Here is a 24,625-nt window from a genome sequence, read left to right as displayed (position 1 = left end):
GCAAAAGACATCAAGGAGACAGGAAAGACCAGTAAAGATGCCAGTGAGGAAGGGGAACAGTCAAAGTGTGGGATCCTGGAAGCCATTAAAGAGAGTGTGTTTCCAGGAGTAGGGAGTGATCAACTATATTCAATATCGCTGTGGTCAAGCAAGGTAAGAAGAGAACCTGACCACTAGACTTTTTGGGAACATGGTCTCTGGGGGCTGTGATAAGAACAGCTTTTTTGGACTGGTGTGGGGGCAAAGTTTGGTAGTGGAATTTTAAAAATGAGGGTAAGGAATGAGTATATAAACTCTGCAGGAATCTGGTCACAAAGGGGAGCAAAGAAACGGGGCACTGGCTGGAGGGGGAAGTGGAGATAAAAGAGGCTTTTTAAAAAGGGGAGAAATAATATGTTTATACATGGCAGAGAGGGGAAAACTGTCAATATAGGAGACATAGAGGAGAATTTCTGGAGTGTGTCCTTATACAGCAAGAGGGGATGGGCTCTAGTTATAAGTGCAGAGTAGTGTCTGAGAGGCAGACCTTGTCAAAAAATTATACCATTTTATAGAAAAATAAAGGCCTCTTCCCTAATTTTCAAAATTACGAATGCTTTTACTGCTTTTATAAAGTTCTAATAATCCGCACTCAGCCCTCAAGTGTGAAGCAGGGTTTGCAAACTCTCTTAAAAGACCGAGTTTCTTTTCTAAAAACATTGCCACTAAAATTAGAGTTTGTTTCTTTCTTTTTTTTAAAAAATAAATTTATTTATCTTATTCATTTATTTTTGGCTGTGTTGGGTCTTCGTTGCTGCATGCGGGCTTTCTCTAGTTGTGGTGAGTGGGGGCTACTCTTTGTTGCAGTGCGCGGGCTTCTCACTGCGGTGGCTTCTCTTGTTGCGGAGCAGTGTCTCTAGTCGTTCGGGTTTCAGTAGTTGTGGCACACGGGCTTAGTTGCTCCGCAGCACGTGGGATCTTCCCGGACCAGGGCTCAAACCCGTGTTCCCTGCATTGGCAGGTGGATTCTAACCACTGCGCCACCAGGGAAGTCCAAAATTAGGTTTCAGTAAGAAATCTTTTGTCAATTTTCATAGCCTTGCCCAGTAAGATGGGAGTATGCATTACACTGCAGAGTCAGAGCTACCTAGTTTCACCAGTTAAAAAGTCTATGATCATAGACAAATAACAGCTTCTCAGTGTCTCAGCTTCCACATTTGTAAAATGGGGATACTAATACCTATAACCTCATAAACTGTCCCATTTAATTCTCTCTATAATGTATGTGATACATCTATTTATGTATACTCAATAAATAGTAGCTATTGTTAGTATGTTATCTAAATATGAAAATCTAGGGGAGGGGTGAGATAGGAGTATGGGATTAAAAGACACAAACTACTATGTGTAAAATAAGTAAGCAATAAGGACATATTGTACAGCACAGGGAATTATAGTCATGATTTTGTAATAACTTTAAATGGAGTATAATCCATAAAAATACTGAATCACTATGCTACACACCTGAAACTAATATAATATTGTGAATCAACTATACTTCAATACAAAACTTTTAAAATATGAAAATCTAAATTAAAAATATGAAGGTATTCACTTAGAGAATGATAATTGGGGCAATGTTTCCCAATATTTTTTATTGTATATAAAGAAAATTATAACATTTCTAAGAGTATCATGGGGAAAACAGAGAAAACTGCTGGAGAAGCTTCAACACCTTAAGGTCGCTTCTTGCCTCAGGGCCTTACCTGAGAAGTGAGGGGAGTTGTATCTGGGGCACAGTAGAGAAAATTTTCTAGTTATAAACTATGTGATCTTACTGTTGAAAGAAATTGAAAAAGACACAAATAAATGGAGAAATGTTCCGTGCTCATGGATTGAAAGAATTAACATTGTCAAAATGTCCTTATTATCTAAAGCAATCTACAGGTTCAATGTAATCTCTATCAAAATCTCAAGATACTTTTCACAGAAATAGAACAAAACTTTCTGAAATTTATATGGAACCACAAAATGCCCTGAATAACCAAAGCAATTGTGAGAAAAAGGAACAAAGCTGCAGGCATCACACTCCCTGGTTTCAAACTATAGTACAAAGCAACAGTAATCAAAACAGCATGGTACTGGCAGAGAAACAGATACACAGATCAATGGAACAGAATAGAGAGCCCAGAAATAAACCCACACATATGGACAATTAATTTACGACACAGGAGCAAAGAACATACAGTGGAGAAAGGATAGTCTCTCCAATAAATCGTGTTGGGAAAACTGGACAGCCACATGCAAAAACACGAAACTAGACCACTATCCCACACCATACACAAAGTTTACTCAAAATGGGTTAAAGACTTGAATGTAAGACCTGAAACCATAAAACTCTTAGAAAAAAACATAGGCAGTATGCTCTTTGACATCAATTTTAACAATATTTTTCTAGATATGTCTTCTCAGGCAAGGGAAACAAAGGCAAAAAGAAACGAATTACATCAAATCAAAAAGCTTCTGCACAGCAAAGGAAGCCATTAATAACTCAACAATGACCCTAATGAATGAGAGAAGATGTTTGTAAATGATATATGCAACAAGGGGTTTATATCCAAAATACATAAAGAACCCATACAGCTCAACAACAAAAGCGACCTGATTAAAAAATGGGCAGAGGAGATTAACAGACATTTTTTAAAGAAGACAAACAGATGCCCAACAGGCACATGAAAAGATGTTCAAAACCACCAATTAATAAGGAAATGCAAACCAAAACCACAGTGAGCTATCACCTTCTCCTGATAGAATGGCTATTAACAAAAAGGCAAGAAATAACATGTGTTGAAGAGGATCTAGAGAAAAGGGAACCCTTTTACACTGCTGGTGGGAATGTAAATTGGTGCAGCCACTATAACACAGTATGGAGATTCCCCAAAAAATTCAGAATAGAACTACCATATGATCCAGCTACCCCACTTTTGGGTATATAGTCCAAGAACAAGAAAACACTAATCTGAAAAGATATCCACACCCCTATGTTCACTGTGGCATTATTTACAATAGCCAAGATATGGAAACAATCTAAGCCTATCAACAGATGAATGGATAAAGAAGGTGTGGCATATATATATATATAACACACACACACACTCACACACACACACACACACACAAACAATGGAATACTACTCAGCAATAAAGAAAGATGAAATTTGCCATGTGTGACAACATGGATGGACCTTGAGGGTATTATGCTAAGTGAAATATGTCAGATGGAGGAAGACAAATATCGTAAGATCTAACTCATATGTGGAATATGAAAAACTGATAAATAAATAAAAACAAAATAATGAACAAACCAAACAAACACGTAGATACAGAGAATGGAGTGGTGGTGGGAAGGGGAAGGGGAAGGCAAAATGGGTAAAGGTGATTAACTGTACGATTACAGGTGAAAAATAAAATTTTGGTGATGAGCATGTTGTAGGGTATACAGAAGTAGAAATACAATGCTGTACACATGAAACTTATTTGATGTTATAAATCAATGTTACCTCATAAATAATAATAAAATAAGTAATAATAAAATTTAAAATTTCTTAATGAATAATAGACAAATAAACCATGTGATCTTAGAGAAGTACTTTGGGGCTTGATCAGAGCTGCCATATCTGTAAAACATCAGGAATTAAGTGTTATCTTCCTTTCTCAATCTTGTCTACAACCTTGAGTTAATGGCCGTGCCTAACAATCCACCTCTCTGAGACCAGGAAAGCAGAAGAGCTGGAGTTATTCTGGTCCACTTCCTGTCAATAACCAGGTCTTGTCAATTCTACTACCTAAATAATCTTTAAATTCAGCTCTTATTCCATTTCTCATCTTCACTTAAACTCTGCAACTGTCTCCCAACCAATCTTTCTGCCCCCATGTCCTTTTCAACCATAATCCACCTCACACCGCAACCATGGTTACAAAAAATGAATATATCATGCCATCCTTTTACTGTAAAACGTCCCCACATAACCTGACAACAGGACATTTAAAAATCTGACCCTACCCTTTACCAGCCTCCCTCACCACCCTATGAATGATACAATGAAGGAAAATCTAAGTTTTTGCATAACCCGAACTGTCCTTGCTTCATACCTGGAACACCCTATACACCTTGAAATTCTTAAATATTATGAATTAAGCAGTGAATGCATGTGTAATCACTTATAGGCATAAAGAATATAGTTGACAATAAAAGACAGCTAACAATAAAATTTCATTTACAATTATTTGAGAAGTTAAGATACTGAGTTATGGCTTTATCTGTAAAGCCATATACTTTCAGAATAGTCTAGCTGAAAAGATAAAGTAGAATATTCTTAAGTTTTTCCATAAAAGAACTTTAAAAATTATACAGGTATCCGGTAGGATATGAATGAAAGAAGTTTGTTTAAGCACTAATGAGGACATATATTTCTTAAATCATGAACGGAACCTCTGTACACTAGTTCCAATTCACCTATTGTAATGCATTAGGTATACTCAACTAACCTTTGTAAATAAACTTAGATTCAAGATTCAAAAGTGTTTACTATCACTCTGAGATTCTATGCATATTTTAAGTTTACGTCATTAAGTTTCTTCTTGAGTACTTTTGGAGGATGATAAACTGTGGTCAAGATAGCTTTTCTTGATACAGTGGGAAAATAAAATCACTAAAGCAATACTAATTGTTACATTTAAAAACATATTTTTGATCCCTTTTCCCTACTGCCTTCCCCCTTTCAAATAACTGTAGAGCAATTTGAATTTCCATATTCTGTGCAGTATAAAGAGTATAATGAATATCTCTAACAAACTCATCCTTACCCTTTTTACAGCATTACTATGAGCCTAGCTCTTTCTGTGTTTATAATAATGAGACTATTTATAATAATGAGCCTTTCTTAGGTAAAGGTAGTTTTACTTTCTGAAAAAACAATCAGCTGAATTTATCTCCTCTTATTTCATTATCTCACAGTATTAATCAGGAACAAATAAGTTAGCCATCTTATGCAAAAATTTGGACTGAAACAAATGGCATGCAGACTCTCTGTCTATATTGTCTCATTCAACACAAGTGGTTAAATGCCACGGAGATCAATACTTAAGAATAATTATATGTTTTGTAATAGTGCCTTTCAGTGACGATAAACAATTCCATAATGCTACCAGTTTTCTTTTATATAATGCTCATTTTACTTAAATTGTCAACACAATGGATAAAATAATTTTTTAAAGTATTTCTCATAAGCAAAAGGTATCTAAATAACTACCATTTACATACAGATTTATAATTTATACTGTACTTTTTACACATATTATCTCATTTAGACCTTACAGATCACCCTGTGAAAGAGTATTATGAGCTCATTTTATAAAAGAGAAAATTAAACTTCAGTGATATTAAGTGACATATTCACTCAGCTAGTAAGTGGCAGAGCCAAGATTTAAGTTTAGTCTCATTCCAAATCTCTTTCATAATATACTCCCTGTTCAGGGAATAATGCTTTTCTTCCAAATGTGCAAGACGGTCCTACTATGTAAGAAGTTTTTTATACAATAAATCTCACCACCATAGTGAGTTTCACTCATTATTTCCCACAGCTCCAAAATATCATTTTAAAGCAACTATATATAAAGTACAGAAAAAGACAAGAAACCTAACTCATAGACTGAGCCAAAGCATACATACACATTATAATCCCAACTATAGTATTTTGGATGTACCCAAATACCCAAGTTCTTTCTTTGCTTATCTCTGCCTTTTCTTAGATCTTTATCTCTTCTCTTCCTCTTCCCTCTCAACACCTTAACTTCACAAACTACTGGTATGACTGACTGCAGGGGCAGATACCAAGATTGCATGGCTTGAATTCCATCTTTCTTTTCCACATCTAAGAGGAGAAAATAAAAGGCACTCTCTCTCTCTCTTTTCTTAAAGCAGTAAAATTACTTTATTAAATCTCAACCCTTGAGTACATATCTTTTTTTTTCTTTTCCACTATGGTTTATTACAGGATATTGAATATAGTTCCCTGTGATATACAGTAGGACCTTGTTGTTTATCTATTTTAGGTAAGAGTAGTTTGTATCTGCTAATCCCAAACTCCCAATTTATCCCTCCCCCACTCCCTTTCCCCTTTGGTAACCATAAGTTTGTTTTCTGTTTGTGAGTCTACTTCTGTTTTGTAAATAAGTTCATTTGTATCATATTTTAGAGTCTACATATAAGTGATATCATATGTTATCTGTCTTTCTCTTTCTGGCTTACTTCACTTAGTGTGATAATCTCTAGGTCACCCATGTTGAAATGGCATTATCTCATTCTTTTTTATGGCTGAGTAGTATTTCACTGTATACATATACCACATCTTCTTTATCCATTTATCTGTCTATGGGCATTTAGATTGCTTCCATGTCTTGGCTATTGTAAATAGAGTTGCTATGAACATTTGGGTGCATATATCTTTTTGAATTAGAGTTTTCTCCAGATATATGCCCAGGAGTGGGATTGCTGGATTGTATGGCAACTCCAATTTCAGTTTTTTAAGGAACCTCCATTCTGTTTTCCATAGTAGCTACACCAATTTACATTCCCACCAATAGTGTAGGAGGGTTTCTTTTTCTCCACACCCTCTCTGTCACTTGTTATTTGTAGACTTTTTAATGATGGCCATTCTGACTGGTGTGAGGTGATACCTCACTAAAGTTTTGATTTGCATTTTTCTAATAATTAGCAATGTTGAGCATCTTTTCATGTGTCTATTAGCCATCTGTACGTCTTCTTTGGAGAAATGTCTATTTAGGTCTTCTGCCAATTTCTTGATTGGGTTGTTTGCTTTTCTGTTATTGAGTTGTATGAGTTGCGTGTATATTTTGGAAATGAAGCCTTGTATCACATGCAAATATTTTCTCCCATTCCATACGTTGTTTTTTCATTTTGTTTATGGTTTCCTTTGTTGTGCAAAAGCTTGTAAGTTTGATTAGGTCCCATTTGTTTAGTTTTGCTTTTATGTCTACTGACTTGGCAAACTGACCTAAGAAAACATTGCTATGATTTATGTCAGAGAATGTTATGCCTATGTTCTCTTCTAGTTTTATGGTGTCATGTCTTATATTTAAGTCTTTAAAAAGGTACTCTCTTAATATGCCCCAACCTATAGAAATCAAAGGCAAAATATATTTCTCTAATCTTATTATTTAACTTTCTCCTAAAAATGTTTATTGGCCAAGAGGCAAGGAGACTAAGTACCAATATGCCAGTGTAAGTACTTTATCCATTTTAATTCATATTGTAACAGCATACTTTGCTAAAATAAAACTGACACAATTAAACGTATAAGTCCAAAGCACATGATTAATTTGCTCAGACACAAAGATATCTAAATGTGTACACTTGTGTTTTCTGAATCTCATGTTTCATAACAAGGAATACTAAAATCCGTTCCTTAATTATTTTAAGTTGTAAGATTTAAAAAGAAATAAGTTGCAATTTATTTTTACCTTGTGAAAGACCAGTGGAACGTAAGCTCTAACTATAGTTAAATCCTGCCAGAATGAAGAAACTGGGATTAAAAAAGATTCAGCCACACAAAACACAGGGTTGGATTATTGTGAGGTTAATACAATGATAAAGGTGAGCCTACACTACATACAGCTGGCTAGAAGTCCTGTGCAATTCAAATGTCTTTAGGCCTGGGATGCAGTTTGGCACCACCTGGTGGCAACCATCCACCCTAGCTTCAATATCCATGGGGTCATTCTGGATCTGGTGGCTGACTGGGGTTTCTAGGGCAGTAGCCCCAGTCCCAGGAATTCCCTGACTAGGTGGTATCCACTTTGACGTGGCTATGGAGTCAGAACAACACAGGGAAAAACGAAACCTGTCTTCAGCTTCCCTGCTTCCAGAAATGGTTCTGTCGACTGTTTCTCAACCTACCTCTACCAATCATCTTAGAGAATAGGGGCTAGTTTACATCAATTTATGTTACCAGGGAATGCATTTTAAAGGAGTCTTTAAAAAGTAAAACAACAACGGCAACAACAAAAACCAAAAAATCAGTGCATTCTCAAAATGATTACATACCAAGGTTTATGTGTCTATGTGAATTGTTTGGAAGTAACCACACGTTACCATAGAAACAATCCCATAAATTTTAAGGTTATTAAGTTGGCCAATAAAAGCCTTTATTATAAAATCCATAAAAGAATTGAGTCACAGGACTATAAGTACTTATTTGTAAAACAAAATAGTAGTATCACCTATGCCACAGGTCTAGCTCACATCTAGATCTTTCTCCTGAGATTCAGACCTTATATAATCAACTTTTCTATTTGCATATGTCACACAAACTTAATGAAACTAAACTAAATTTGTCATGTTTCCCAATTAAAGCCGTGTCTTTTTCTAATGCTTTAAAAACTGCATCACTATCCCCGCAGCTGCCCAATCAAGAACCTGGTGACATCCGTAACTTCTCACTCCCCAATCCAATCTAGCCAATGAATCCTCCTGACTGTTTAGTTAGGTTAGTTCCATCTCCTGAGCACTTTTCCAATCTGGCCCACTTCTCCCCGTCTCTACTGCTACTAATCCAGTTCCATCTTCACTACCCGTCTTGATAAGGGAAACAACCTCTAAAAGTGGCCTCTTTGTCTATAGCCTTATACTCTTTCAGTCTATCCTCCACATCACAGAATGGTCTTTTTATATAAAATTAGATCATATCACGCATATTCCCCAAATCTTTCGATTGTTCATGGTCTTAGACAATGGCTCAAATGCATGATTTGGACCTGCTTCCCTCTTCTGCTTCATCCCTTACAACTCGCTGCCTCTTGGTCTATGGTCTAACCACTCTGAATTATTCTATTTGTTCAAACAACTTCATTTTGTCTTGCCTCCAGGGTGTGCATTAATTCCCCTAATTCCCTTCCCTCCCATAACTGACAGTCTTACTCTTAGTCATCATGCAGGTGTTGCATGGGTACTTCTCCCTCCACATAGTCTTCCCTGATTCCTCCCAGGGCTGAGTTAGATATACCTTGAGTCTATGTGGTCTCACCCTGTGTATCTTGCCATTTGCTCCATTATCATCATACTTTTGATCATTGTTTCTCTATTTCTCCATTAGACTACCAGCTTTGCAAAGGCAGAGGTCACCACTGTATCTATGGCATCTGACATGTATCTAGAACATGGTGGACCTTAATAAATATTTGCTAAATAAGTAAATTTATTGTTCTTAGAGCTCAAATGTAACCTTCTCTAATATCAACCTTAGTCTGATTTAAAGTCTTGCTTGTTGGCAAAGATAATAGCATACACTCAAGTCAGTGCTGATAAACTAGTATGACAATTAAGTCCATTTCAAAAATGTTTCCCTCTAAAACATCAACTTTGAAAAGCCATATGAACCATAATGATGGTATATAAAAATAACTGCTATTGAAATAAGTAGCATTTATTTTTCCCTTAATGCTGCCAATCTCTAAAAAAACCTAATATATGCTGTTCTAAAAGTAACTGCATGAATAAAACTGATCCTTCTTAAAGATTATCTAACATGTCTTTAGGACCAGCAGCTATATGAGGCATAAGCAATACTTCATATTATTATTTCAGCTTCTAAAAATTTCCTGGAGAAATCACTGGCATATTATAGGAAGAACTACTGGTATCTCTTAGTACTCTCTAATTTCCTTTTCATTTCTGTCCTTAATCTGAACTAAGGTAAAGGCAAAAGGAAAAGCTAACAGGGTAATAAAAAGATAATAGGAATACCAGAATAAACAGGCCTAACATCTGATAAATGCTGTTCTAAGCTAGTTATCAAAGACCTTAGAACTTTAATATTCCATTATACTTAGATTTATGACAAATTTTCTTTAATGTATTAAAAAAGACATTATGTCATGAACTAAAGTTTAACTTTGATAAAACTGTAAGCTTCGGGCTTCCCTGGTGGAGCAGTGGTTGAAAATCTGCCTGCCAATGCAGGGGACACGGGTTCGAGCCCTGGTCTGGGAAGATCCCACGAGCCGCAGAGCAGCTGGGCCCGTGAGCCACAATTACTGAACATGCACATCTGGAACCTGTGTTCCACAACAAGAGAGGCTGTGATAGTGAGAGGCCCGCGCACCGTGATGAAGAGTGGCCTCCGCTTGCCGCAACTAGAGAAAGCCGCCACACAGAAATGAAGACCCAACACAGCCATAAATAAATAAATACTTTAAAAAAAAAAAAAAAAAAAAAAAAAACTATAAGCTTCAAACAAAGAGCAATAAAATATCACATAAACTTCTTGGTTTTTTTTTTACCTGTTTTCCCGTTCATACATTTCCCTGGAGGCACTTCGAAGTTGATCAATTTCTTGATTAGTTTTCAATCTGATTTGTTCCAGTTCATCACGTAGCTTATTTTCATATTCTGTTTTATAATGGTCTCTGCAAAGAGTCAAAAGGAATATCCTTTTTTCTTTGTTTGTAAAAGAAATAGGTCTTTGCCCTTCATGTAATATTTTAATATCTTATGTCAAATATTCTCTACATACAATGTTACTTGAAAAACACAGTTTAGATATAAAGCTTTAAAATTCTTAAAAATACCATTCCAAACTAGTTCCATGTGAGATTTTCTTTTAAACATATTACCCTAAAGGCTTAATTGCTATATAAAATGTTCATTCATGTTGAATAATTATTCATCTTCAAAAATATTTTACTAATTTAACGCATATGGCAAAAGACTTGAAAACTAATGCATTACGGAAGGTCCTTCGTTTACAAACAATGATCTGATGTGGTGCATATTGGAAGACAATTAATCTTAAAAAAAATGACCCGAATGTACTCTTTACAAAACCTTTCCTTCTAAGCACAACAACCATAGCCACTGTGATCTCTTAGCAAAGTCACAAAGCGTTACACAGGGTATTAGCAGAAGCACAAACTGATGAAAAATATCACAAGCTGGGAAAAAAGTTATTAAGAATAAATAATTCAAGGATTATAAAGGCTATTGGTATAAAGGAATAGCTTATTCATCTACTTGAAGAGAGAAGACAGGATTGAAATTCAGGAGTCTGATTCCAGAGCCTGTATCTTAAACCAGTACTCAATGCTGTCTCTCCTTATCCTTTTATGTTTCACACAGTCAAGAAAAGGTCAGCTTAGTCAGGCTCCACACAATTACATTTTCTTCAAAAATATACTTCTATAAAGATATTTACATACTTCCATAAAACATTTATGTAGAGATCTTAGTCACTGGGAATTAAAAAGGTTATATTGGGCTTCCCTGGTGGTGCAGAGATTGAGAGTCCGCCTGCCAATGCAGGGGACACGGGTTCATGCCCTGGTCCGGGAAGATCCCACATGCCGCGGGGCGGCTGGGCCCGTGAGCCATGGCTGCTGAGCCTGAGTGTCTGAAGCCTGTGCTCCGCAACAGGAGAGGCCACAACAGTGAGAGGCCCGCATACCGAAAAAAAAAAAAGGTTATATCATAAGAAAAAATAAATAAAAATAATCATAGTGTATATATCGCTACCTAAAAGAAATAGGCTCTTGGTTGTTGGAAAAAACAAAATATCTTAAGAAAAAAATCAATTAGAATATGAGTAACTTATGAGGAAACAAAATGAACGATTATCGTAATATCATCCTATAGACCTTACAAAAAAATCACTATTCTTCCCCAAAGCCATGAGTTCCCTCAAAGAAGCTGGTGTTAATTTATATCTATTGATATGGAAAATAATGTAAATCTTACCTTGATGTTACGTACTTTTCATACATCTCTTCTCTAGCCTTTTTGGTTTCTTCAAGTTGAGTTTGAAGTCTTTCAAGACGATCCTCTTCATGGGCACAGCGAACACTAAGCTCCATATTTTGGCGGTTGAGATATTCTTTATCCTTTTGCAGTAAAGTAACAGTATGCTGTAAGGTGGCTACCTACACACACGCAGAGACAGACAGTGTCCAGAGCAATGTCATCTTACTTTTCAAGGCTTACTGAGTTATTTTCTTTCATTTGTGCTTTTGTTCAACATATAAAGAGGGATAATCCTTACCATGAAAATTTTCATATAAACAGAGCTACTAAAAAATCCCTTCTTTCTAGCAATTACATCAGAAAGGAAGAAAAATGTCCCTCTCACAATTCTGCCCTGAGCTGTGTCCACAATCACGGTACAATAAAATACAAGTGTCTCTATAAGCTTACCTCTTTTGATAATTCACTTCTTTCTTTAGCTTGAATTATGTGAGAGGCTTCAAGTGTTTCATGTTTTCTCCTTAAGTCAGTTACTTCCTGTTCAAGTGCATCACGCTCACTATAAAATTCAAATATATTTATTTATTTTTACTAAAATAAAACTCAAACACATATGTAAATTCTATGTCTCTTTTTATAACGAACATTTTAAAAGCATCAATTATGTTTCAGGAAACTGAACAGATACTTCAGTGTCATTCCATGAACGATAAAGTATCTGCTTTTCAAATTTAGAAGAGACTCTGTTCAAGACCTTGTTCAGATACATAAACATGAATTTATTATCTTCAAAAAATAAATATGTAAGCTACACTAATCAGCAAAGTAAATAATAAAACTTTCTAAGGTACACTCTGGTATCTTTTCATTAATCATCTTCAGTCTAATCTTGAAGCCAAAACTTTTAAAGAATTTAAAACATGGCTCTAGGCTTTCAGTTGTTAGGCTAAAAAGGCCTTAAATCATCACTCAGATTGCATAGATGATACACAGGCAGGCATTCTTGTGGTTATTTCATTCACAAATTGTTTATGATTACCCAGAGATTCTTATTTCCATTTTCAGACCAGCTCTTTCCCCAACACAGCAAAACCAAGAACTGGACCAACCCTACAAACAGGTATCTTAAAAAATGAGCAGAGAAATAGATTTGCTAATTCTTAACTTGTTCTCTGCTGTGAGCATCAGTTCCTTTGCACTTGATTTCATTTACTCCCCTGGTGTTTCCATGGAGAGAGCTATTAAGAACTGTTTTTCTTTTCATTAGATTTTCAATAACTCATTTAGAAAGATGACTTCTAAGATTTCTTCTGCTTAACAAAGTATTATAATTATACTTGAGCAAAGCACAAGGTGAAAAATAACAATCACCCATAAACCCACTAATTAAAGATGACTATCAATATTAATATTTTGGTAATATTATTTTAAGTATTTTATGCCTTTACATACAAATGTTTTTATTCTCACAAAGTAAGGACTTTTGCTATGATTTTTTAATGTAAAAAAATAGATTATAAAGCATGATACAGAAAAATACTCATGAACTTGCTATCCACAGCTGATGACAGTTACATTTGTCTATATTTGCATTAAAGTTTTGTTCTGTTTTTTAAAAAGATAGAACACAATGAGTAAAGCTGAAGTTCCCTATATTTTCTCACTGTTCCAATATCATCCCCTAGATACAATGATAAATTTCCATATCATATGTTTTTTTACATACTTTTACTCACCAATTGTTAATATTTTGTCATATTTACTTTGTAATATTTACTAAATATTACTTTGTCATATTTATTCTCTCCCTCTCTGTTGTTCATATATGTGAATAAATATATATATATGCATTTACATATATAAAAATACATACACATATACAGGTATACACATCTACACACACGCACACAATTCTACATGTGCATTTTTTCCCCCTCAACTATTTGTCATATGCAGACATTAGGTCCCTTTATCCCTAAATAATTTGGTGTGAATCCAAAGGTTAAAGATATTCTCTAATGTAATCAGAATATAATCATCGGGACTTCCCTGGTGGTCCAGTGGTTAAGATTCTCCCTTCCTTTGTCTTTCACGACATGGACCTTTTGTAGCGCACAGGCCAACTTTAGAGAATGTTGCTCAACTGTCATTTGTCTGATGTTCTTCTATGACTAGATTTAGATTAAGCATTTTGGGCAGGAATATTACAGAAGTGATAATGTATCCCCGATACATCAAATAAAGATATATTGAGATGATGTCACTTAATCTCATTATTGGTGACAATAACTTTGATCATTTGCTTAAGGTGGTATCTGCCGAAGTTCTCAACTATAAAGGTATCTTTTTGCCCTTTGCAATTAATAGGTAATCTGTGGGAATTTTTTTCTTTTACAACGTTTCACAGTTTACTGAGTCCTATAAAATAACTGGATAATTGATTCTACACACTTTCAGTGACATCTGAAAGGAAGAGATATTCACCCAAATTTGCTATGGGATATATTTTAACATTCTGCTCTCTAATATACTTTTACCCAGTGGCTTTAGCTTCCAATGATGACTCTAAATCAAACAGTATTATGAGGTTACAAAATAGTAATTCCAATAAGCATATGTATTTATTGGTTGGCATTCTACTGTGAAGATCCTCTTTATTTACTAGCACACACTCAAGGACTCTTATTCTGTTCAATGGATTGTAACTCATTATCGTTAATATTCGTCTTGATATTCAAGTTGTACCTATTTGGCCAGCTGGAGCCCCTTCAAACTAGCTACTGTGGTGTTGAATTGGAATTAGAAATATCGGTATGATCTTATCCATAGTATGTTAAGCCATCCTTTCACTTGCCTCTTCATTGCGCCTCTGCCTACTGAAAGGGCCTAGAAATAACGTTCAATGTAGCAATGACCAGGACCCAAATCTTAATTTCTGAATAGCATTCTCCACTAAAAGGAACCAAGACTCCTTAAAGAAAGGGCTGAGGCAACGAAATCACAAAATAAACCTGAGAACTTTCTGTTATGCCAGAAAGTTTAGGAACTGCCTGCTTTGGGGGTGGGAGGGTGGGGAAGAAAGAAAGAAAGAAAGATGGGCAAATGCATTTTGCTTTTTAAAATTTAATATTATGTGTTTGACTTATCCATATATACATTCAGATCTAATTTAATGATTTTAATTGTTATGTAGAATTACATTATAAAAATAAATCACAATCTATTTTCCAGGCTGCTGTTGAAAAGCATTTGAATTTTCTAATAATGATGCAGCTAACATCCATATATCTGTTTGCTTTTGCACCTTTGTGAGAATTTATCAAGGACATAAACGTGATTTTTTCCCCCCAGTTTATCTTATATGTTTGTGACCAGACCATTTTTTAAAAATCCATTCTTTCTATTGAGTGAACCAAAGGATTCACAGTTTGAGCCACTCTTGCTTGGTTGTTTTCCTGTTCCATTTCTAGCACATGATGATGCTTATTATGTTTTTGTTTCTTAGGTTTTCATTATAGAAAATAAAACACACATAAAGAGAGATGCTAAAGTGAGACACCTCCCCACCCCCACTTTCATCACTCACCTGCAAGAATTATCAACTCAGGACTCATCTTGGTTTGTTTACCCTTCATTCATGGCCACCCTGGATTATTCTAATGGCTATGCCTTCTGGTTTTCTCCTTTCATATTTCACTTATTATTGCTATAGATTTATAGTGGCAGAGAGGACATCAAAACACCAACTCAAAGTATCATCTTACCATCACAACCTACTTCATTTTGAAATGATTCTTTTGAAATCTAGCTTTCTTTGAAAGCCCAATAGTATAGCTGTCATGGATTTCAAGCTCCAACAATCACTATATTTTGACATAACAGTGCATACATAATAATACATGATGCATGTCAGTCATGCTGGGAGTAGGAACACCAATGTTATATCCCCCAGATCCTGGCAAATTTACTTATGGCGTTTTACAATTTATAAAGCATTCATTCAATTAACAAACACTCATTGAGTGACTGCTTTAGTTCAAGAATTATTTTAGGTGCAGGTAGATGTAGCAGTGAACAATTAGGATCATCTCTCTCTATATATACATACATATATATACTTTCATAAATATTACTTTATTTGATCTTCTTAATTTATATAGTGCAGTTATTGTATTAGCACCATCTGAGAGATGACAAAACTTTGGCTTAGAATGTTAAGATTTCCTAGGGACATACAGCTAAAGTGGTGGTTCATTAGTACATTCCAGCAAAAAGAAAATTCTTTGCCTTAGGAAACATATCCTCAGAAAGTATTATTTTTTGAAAGTATGTGTGCCTTTTGTCAAAAAGGAATAGCTGAAAAAACTTTAGATAAAACTGCAAAGTATTTAAATTGATGCCATAAAATAAAAATAATCAAGTAAGATTTCAAAAATATTTACACACATAGGATTTCACTGGGTTCCTATCTTCTAAGGCATCACATTTTAAAAGACAAAAGCAGCTTCTAAATAAAATAAAAACAACTGACATAAAAGTACAATCTAAATCCAACAAACTGCCAAAACTGCATGTTTCTGTGCAATGAAGAATAAGGTATATGTCAAGAGAATAAGAAGACATAAGGTATATGTCAAGAGAATAAGAAGACAAGCCACAGGCTGGAAGAAAATATTTGCCAAAGACATATCTGCTAAAGGACTATTATCCAAAATGTATAAAAAACTATTAAAACTCAACAGTAAGAAAACAAACAACCCAATTAAAAAATGAGCCAAAGACTTTAACAGACACCTCACCAAAGAAGATATACAGATGGCAAATAAGTACATGAAAAGATGTTCTGTATCATGTCATCAGGGAAATGCAAATTAAAACAACGAGATATGACTACACACCTATTAGAATGGCCAAAATCCAGAACACTGATAACAAATACTGGCAAGGGAGTGGAGCAAAGGGAACTCTCATTCATTGCTGGTGGAAATGCAAAATGGTACAGACACTTCGGAACAGACAGTTTGGTGGTATCTCACAAAACTCAACACATTCTTACAATACAAGTATGCTCATGCTCCTTGGTATTTACCCAGAGGAGTTGAAAATTTATGTCCATACAAAAAACTGGCACGTGAATATTTATAGCAGCCTTATTCCTAATTGCCAAAACTTGGAAGCAACCAAGATGTCTTTCAATAGGTGAATGGATAAATTATGGTACATCTTGACAATGGAATATTATTCATTATTCAATAGCACATTATTTTCCAATGAATATTATTCAAAAGAATACTACTCATTATTCAAATGAGCTATCAAGCCATGAAAAGACATGGAGGAACCTTAAGTGTATATTTCTAAGTCAAAGAAGCCAATCTGCAAAGGTTCCATATGGTATGATTCCAACTATACGACATTCTAGAAAAGGCAAAACCATGGAGACAGAAAAAAAATAAGATACAAAGTAGAATTAATGACATTGATGGTAAGAATTCAAGTGACTCTGATGCATGCTAAAAATGAGAGCAACTGTAGCCATCTTAACTACTTACCTCTTGACTTTACCATAGTTCTCTTGACGGTAGTCTCCTTGCTGAATTAACTGTTTTGTGTCCGCTAATTCTAAGGCCAAACGTTGACATCTAATTTGAAGCTCAGAGTAGTTTCTGCGATCTTCCTCATAAGTCTATAAATAAAAACAATAATAAGGCATTTCAAACTAAACGTACTTGACCAAATTCTGTACTGAATTCTTCTGTTAAGTTGTGCGTATCTTTGTAATTTTAAAAAATCCTCAATTTTTCTATTTAGTAATGTTTCCCTACTCAAAGACAGGTAATCTTAAACTCACTGAGTAGTCTGTAAATTCATTTGTTTAAAACTTGAGCTCTGTTTTTCAAAGAAAAGATAAATAGGTCAACTATGGTTTGGTTAATAGAATAATACATAAAATGACTACTAATGTTAAGGATGTTTTCAACATTTACTGAATTACTATCAGATGCTAAGGACACAGAAATGAATAAAACACTGACCCTGCTCTTGAGGAGAGACAAAGAGCCACATGAACATCAAACATTCACAATGAAAAATAGTTACTGAAGAGATTAACCATGCATTTTCAGTTGTGGTATTCAGAAAAAAAGGAGTTTTGTGGCACTTGGAACCTATTTCTACATTGATCTTCCTTGTACTCATCAGACTAGTAGAAAGGGACTGCAGAGATGTGGAAGAGGGGTAGAAGTGAAATCCTTAAAAGCACACCTGGCCCTGCTTACTACAAGCCTCGTTTCTCGCCATTTCTCATAATCATACTTCACCTCCAACCCTAATAAAGATCTGAGGTTCTCTGAACACACTACACTTCCTCTAACCCAGCGGTCCCCAACATTTTTGGCAGCAGGGACCAGTTTCGTGGAAGACAATTCTTCCATGGACTGGGGCTGTGGGGGTGGGGGTTGGGGGGCAGTTGGTTCAGGCGGTAAAGCGAGTGATGGGGAGCGATGGGGAGTGGCAGATGAAACTTCGCCTGCTCACCTGCTCATGTGCTGCTCACCTCCAGCTGTGCGGCCCAGTTCCTAACAAGCCATGGCCCAGTAGCGGTCCGTGGCCCGGTAGCGGTCCGTGGCCCGGAGGTTGGGGACCCCTGCTCTAATCTGTTCGCACTGCCTGAATAGCTGAATACTGTCAATACTCCTTTAGAGTATTGATCTTAATGTACCATCAAATTCGTTTTTTTACATCAGAGTGTAAACATCTCAAGGGCACAGACTTTGTCTTGCTCACCATTGGATCTCCATCACTTTACACAGGAGTTGGTAAGAATGAAATACTTTTCAATAAATCAATGAAGAAATGCAGGAATATGGGAATGGGGAGGAGAAGCAGGACACAGAGACGGAGTTCCCACTTCTTCTCCCACTTTGAACTCATCAGATCTTGCAAGTAGTCATCAACTCCACCCCCAGAACCTGTCACGAGAAATACATCCTGTCCCAAGTCATTCTTTTTTAAGGAGCTGATGAGCTCAGTGTGGTCACATTCAGTCCCCAAATACTGACCGAACTATTTCTAAGTGACAGGTCCTGGGCTAGACACTGTAGATACAAAGATAAGTAAGACTGTTTTTGTCCCCTTTAAACTATTAGACATGACTTTGAAATGTTAGCTCCCAAATTGCTATCAAAGGGCTGTTTGAAAAATGTAATAATGGAAAAACTATACTGGCTGTGCTTTGCTTTGGTACATACTATGTTCTTCTGCACTGATGTTCTCCATGAGAATGAAATGCTACTATGTGGTATTTATTAGAGGATCATAGCTGAGGATACTCTATCATCTCCCCAAAGAATCATCACACACGTCATTTCTGACCTAAGTCCCAGAAGATGCTTTAGTTCCCCTGAAGAATGCTTTTACCCTTCTAAACACTACTAATCATGTAACTGTTTTGGGAGAGTGTATAGTGTTATAGTTAGGATGGAAAGCTCCAGAATTCAACTGTCCGGAACTGAATTACCTGCAGTAACACTTCGAGCAGGTTTACGTCTCAGCACTTGATTGTCCTCATCTACGTCATCTACCCTGTAGAGTTGTTGTGAAGATTATATCAAGTAATACATGAGAAGTGCTTATAAAAATGCTTAGCACATAGTAAATGATCATAAACTATAAATTAATATCATCACAATGCTTTTCCTTTGCTTTGGCTACTAGGGAGATTATAGCCAAATTGATAGCTCGACCTTAATAATTGCACAAAGACTGGGACAGACTCCTGAGGAATATAAACATTTAAAGGGTGAGGAAAGGACAAAGAGCCCTAGGAACCCGAGGGAGTATTCACAGAAACAGAGGGTGAACCAGGGGTGTGTGGCAGGGACAACCGTAGAAGAGCTACTTTGAGGAGACAAGACTGTCAGGGGTACTAATTACTACTGAGAAGAGACCCATAAACAAATCCATTAACTCTTCAGGGATCGGGACAGAAAGTAGACTGCCAGGGGCTAAAGCAAATATATCTGAATATACAATATGTCCTTTTTCGTGTTATGATACATGCATTCTCTTGCTTAATACTTAACTTTATGACGGAGCAAAGTATTATCCTCATTTTTACAGTTGAGGAAACTAGGCTTGGAGAGGATAAAAGTCTCAGAGCTCACGAACAGGGTGTTAAGGACTCCAATCTAAATTTGTCAAACATCCGAACTGTAGGCAATTCTCTCTTTAGTTTAAGAGTGGAGAAAGTGAAGTAGCTAGAGAAGAAAATAGAGATAAATGAAGGTTTCAAAAGATGGAACAAGCTTGGACATGTTAAAATATCGATGGGAAAGAACAGCAAAAGAGGTACTGATGCTGGAGAAAATGGGCATGGTCGGGGGGCAGAGCAGTAAAGCCCCTAAGAAGGCTCAGGGTGTGGGCTCCATCTTCACTGTGAAGACTTGTCTTAGAACAGCAGCCATGCTCATACCATGGCAGGCTTTTCTCCAGCTGATACAGTGTTAAAAACTTGAATTTGGATGTCCTCAGGTTGCTCTTATCAATGCCCTACAAGTCACAGAATACTCCTTACCCTACTGCTTCACCTATTTTCTACTATCCACTTGGTTTCTAAAGGCATATGACTTTCCACTCCTTGAAAGGCTCTTCCCACTATAAACAGTAAGAACAAACAAACAAAACCGAACGAGTGCAGATGTAAATATGCTTATGGCAAGAAATTGTGGGAGTTCTCATCTGAGGATTTCCATTTTCTCTGTGCAATGAAATACCAAGTCATTTGCTGAGAGGGAGAAGGAAAGTGGAAAGCTGGAGATGTCAGGAGAGTGGTGAATGCCTAAAATAACTGCTGTGAAAAATGAGAGAACTAGAAAAAATAGAATTACAGCACAATTGTGTGGGCCCGTTCGAAGTCGGTAACAATAAACTTACAGCCTTGTTACTGCCTCTGTGATTTTCTCCAGTAGCGCTCATGTAGAAAAATAAAGAGTTGAGATTCTGTCAGGCAGGTTCGATAAAAAGACAGGGAGGAATTCGACAACACTGACAAGAGAAAGGTTTAAGACTGATAACATGATGAAGAGGGAAGAAAAGACATTTAGGAAGATATGGATAAAAAAAAAAATTATATGGATTGGAAATTCTGCTAAAGATAGGTTGAAAGCAGTTGATTGAAAAACGTGGAAATATAGGAAGTAGTATGTTCAGTGGTCAGCCTGAATTGATAACTTCAGAAGTAAATCAGTTCTGGGAGACAAGGAACAGAACACGGGTCATGAACCTGAGTGCTAAAGAAAAGAAGAGGTAATCATTCAGAATGAGAAGATCAATGACGTGCAAGGCCAAGGTCGTGGATGAATCACAAGAAGTAACCCAGGCAGCAGCTAAGGTAAAAAGGAAGACTAAATCTAGACCGCGGGTTCCACTGAGTAAAAAACAATGTCCCAGTGGTCTGCAAATGAAGAAGGTTATAGAGTAGGGCATCTAGATGAAATGAATGTCCCCCCAAAGGTAGGGGTTTATGTGAGTGTGGAAGTGCCAAAATCTAAGATCTAGAGAGGACATCAGTACCTTGCCCTGAAATATACAGGGTATAAACTTCTGGAGCAGAGAGCAATTCCATAGGAGATATGCGTATGTGTGTATTTATTATATTGTACATGCATGTGTCTGTAACATAGTATATATGTGTGGGTGTGAATATATATATATATTCTTTAAATATAAACATTATATGACCAAGTATAAGCAGAAGTTCAATACAGGAATGTACATATCCTACCAAATCTTCTAAGACTTTTCAACTGAAAAACTTCCCCTTAAATAAAATGATTATGCTTATATTTTGAAAAAAATAATCTGCTTCTCTTACTGTTAGCAAATAAAATTGATTAAGGCATAGCTTTGGAAAAAAAATAAAAAATAAAAAATGAATCAAACCCATGACTGTGTAGAACTTTAAGTCTAAGGCTAAAGATGGTAGAGAAGACTACTTCGTATTACTCCTACGAACTCAGCAATACCTTCTGTGGGAAGACTCCAAGCCCCAAAACTGAGTTAGATGTCTGTCTTACATTTTTCCACAGCACCTGGTTCTTACCTCATCAGAAAAAACACATCACATGTGCTGTGAGCAGCCATTACTTGCCTCTCACATCAAAGGAAAAACTAAAGGAAATTTTCTATAATTCTAGTACCTAGTACTCTGCCTATAACATAGAAAGTATATAATTAATGTTTCTGGAAAAGAAGGAGCAAAAGAGGATATTAAATAGACTGAAACCAAAGAAGGAAAAAGCTTAATCTTTTCAAACATAAAGAAAGAGAACACAAAATTTCCAATCACCAGCCATTTCTAACAGAAAATTTCTACATAAGAAGTAAATAGGTTTGGTTAACAGCAAGTCTCAATGTCCTTTCTGAATAAAGAAAAAAAACTGCATAGGGATAATGACAATTAAGTCACTGAGATTTCAACTGTTTGCCGGTTTTCTACACATCTAGAATGGAACTGACTTTGATTGCCAGAGTTAATGTCATCTTTTCCATCTCCTAAATTATTCATAAGAGGAAATAATAGAAGGCTATCTCTAGCCTGAAAAAAGTAAATCTGTTATTGTAGTTGCATGTTTTCTTGTCTTGTCTGTAATCCTCGGTTTTCCTGATACGCACCCTGAAGCTCCTTGAAGACCTGCCTTATCTCTGGTTACAGTCAGTAACCCTCACATAGTAGTTAACGCTGGAAATGCTTGTGGTGTCAACTAATGTTGAAATATAAAGGGACTATACAGCACTAGCATTTAAAATAACCAGTTCAAGATGTAGCAAAAGTGACTTTAAAAATTAAGGATTAATAAATCATCAGTTTTCCAACTGAAATTAAAGATTATCATAAATCTGCAAATAAAACACCTCAGTTGAAACAATGACATCAATGCAACATATACGCAGAATTTTCTCAAAGATTTCGAGAAAAGCAGCTTGAAAGGGCGCTTCTATTTCTCAGTCTGGGTGGTGGTTAAATGGGTGTGTTCACTTTGTGAAAAGTCAATTAAAATTTCTTTACAACACAAACGTTTTAAAAAAGTAAGAAAACGCTAACTGGGGAGAAGTTCTGCAGGGATCCTGGTCTTAGGAATGGAAAGGGGGACATGCAAGGGTCACACTGAAGGGGAAAAGGGCTGAGCAGGATGGAAGGGGGTAATAAAGAGACACTCAGTTTTTTACTCTATATATTTCTCTACTGTTTGATATAAAAACTGAAACTTTTATATTATACGGTGTTTTGGCAAAGTTATCAACTATTAGGCCTTTTATATTTAAAATGAGATGTCTTCTCTCCCCCATCCCCCTGCAAGGCTCTTATTTCCAAACACCACCAGCTGAGCGTTTCACAGTTATAGAATTTCAGAGATGAAAGATAGACTGGAGATAATCTATTACTAACTTCTTATTTCCATGACAAGAACATTAAGGCCTAGGGGGGTTAAGTGATTTGTCCTTAAGTGTGGCACTTCCACACTCCCATAAACCTCTGGATTCCAGAGCTAGCAGAGACAGAGCTAGAATTTAGGTTCTTGAATTCATAAATAGTTCATTCCTTTCTTAATTTCAAGTTTCTGTTTTTTAAAGATTCTATTCCATGGAACCTATAAAACCACTGATTGGAAGTTAATATTATTTACTGCTCAAATCCAGAGTGTTAAAAAAACTTATTGCAAATTTTACAGGTTCAAATATGGCACATGCATAATTCATATTTAAATTTGGACTCCCCTCCTTTAAAACAATTACTACAATTATTCCTTAAATACATATTTAAAAAATAATTTGACAAAATAACATCGAATCTAAATGTTTTCTACAAAAAGTAAAAATGTATTCAAAGATTCAACAGGCACATTTTAAACAGTTAGCTGCTGTATAAACCCAAAAGCAATTACTTTAGATACAATTTCTAAGCATCATTTAAATCATCTGTCTCTCACACCATGTAACTGAGAAGAGAGTGGTAACCTATGTTTCAAAATAAATCTTTAATAAATGAAGTGATCTCCTGCCTGGGGAAAGACAGAGCAGCTAAGAAAATTAGAAATGGGAAATAGTGTCATTTATCTTATGGTCAATGGTTCAGATCAGAAGCAGTTTACGTTGGATAGCAGTTTAGTGAATGAGAAGAAATGTCTTGATTAGCTATTCTGAGAAAATGAGAATTCACTCCTCAGAACTCTTACAAGTTTCACATTGCCTATAATCTACTCCAAGCAACTAAATACTGAAAAGAACAAGAAACCTAATTAATCTTTGATTGTTAAAGACTGTTCCTTTAAGAAACAACAGTTTGCTCCCAGAGACTACATTTTGTTGTTGTTAAGATCCTCAAGAAATGTATTATTTAAGAAAAAATTCTGGACTTCTTCTAAGGTCTTAAGGAAAAAAAGACAAAACTGAAGAACTGAAAGTCTACTCTGGGTTAGAAAGAAAACATGAACATTTAAATATTTTATATTACAAGATAATCTTCAATATCTTTTCAGTAAATGTGAACTCAAACATAAAAGTTGAAGCTTTTCTAAAAGGAAAAATTTTAAACAATAATGAAGAAAGAGATGAGAGATGAAGAAAGGTAACTTTCATCAAGTGTCGTGGACATCAGATTAAGATAGAGACATGGGGTCAAATCTGTCTCTGCTACTAACTGCCCCAGCAAGCCAAGGTCTCCGGACCTTCTCTTTTTTTGGCCACACTGGGTGGCTTGTGGGATCTTAGTTCCCCAACCATGGATTGAACCTGGGCCCAAGACAGTGGAAGCATCAAGCCCTAACCACTGGA

At 35.9% G+C, this 24,625-nt stretch overlaps 1 protein-coding gene across 4 annotated transcripts in view; it reads right to left on the bottom strand.

The window, feature by feature from the left end:
- PIBF1 (progesterone immunomodulatory binding factor 1) overlaps positions 1 to 24,625 on the bottom strand; it is a 201,140-nt gene that overhangs the window by 143,208 nt on the left and 33,307 nt on the right. For 3 of the 4 annotated variants that reach the window (XR_003004349.1, XR_003004348.1, XM_024753940.1), the window contains exons 6-9: positions 17,344 to 17,477; positions 12,242 to 12,350; positions 11,789 to 11,970; positions 10,339 to 10,464 (exon numbers count right to left, since the gene is read on the bottom strand). Coding sequence is in view for 2 of the 4 variants with exons in the window: in XM_024753940.1 (XP_024609708.1) it covers positions 10,339 to 10,464; positions 11,789 to 11,970; positions 12,242 to 12,350; positions 17,344 to 17,477 (551 nt within the window). In the remaining 2 variants the exon portion in view is untranslated. The remainder of the gene's footprint in view (positions 1 to 10,338; positions 10,465 to 11,788; positions 11,971 to 12,241; positions 12,351 to 17,343; positions 17,478 to 24,625) is intronic. The other variant, XM_024753941.1, reaches the window with a different exon arrangement.

The sequence above is a fragment of the Neophocaena asiaeorientalis genome, unplaced genomic scaffold (assembly GCF_003031525.2).
Source record: "Neophocaena asiaeorientalis asiaeorientalis breed wild unplaced genomic scaffold, Neophocaena_asiaeorientalis_V1.1 scaffold212, whole genome shotgun sequence".
Lineage (NCBI taxonomy): Eukaryota > Metazoa > Chordata > Mammalia > Artiodactyla > Phocoenidae > Neophocaena > Neophocaena asiaeorientalis.
Note: the sequence above shows the minus strand (reverse complement) of the source record. Positions and strands in the feature narration are given on the sequence as shown.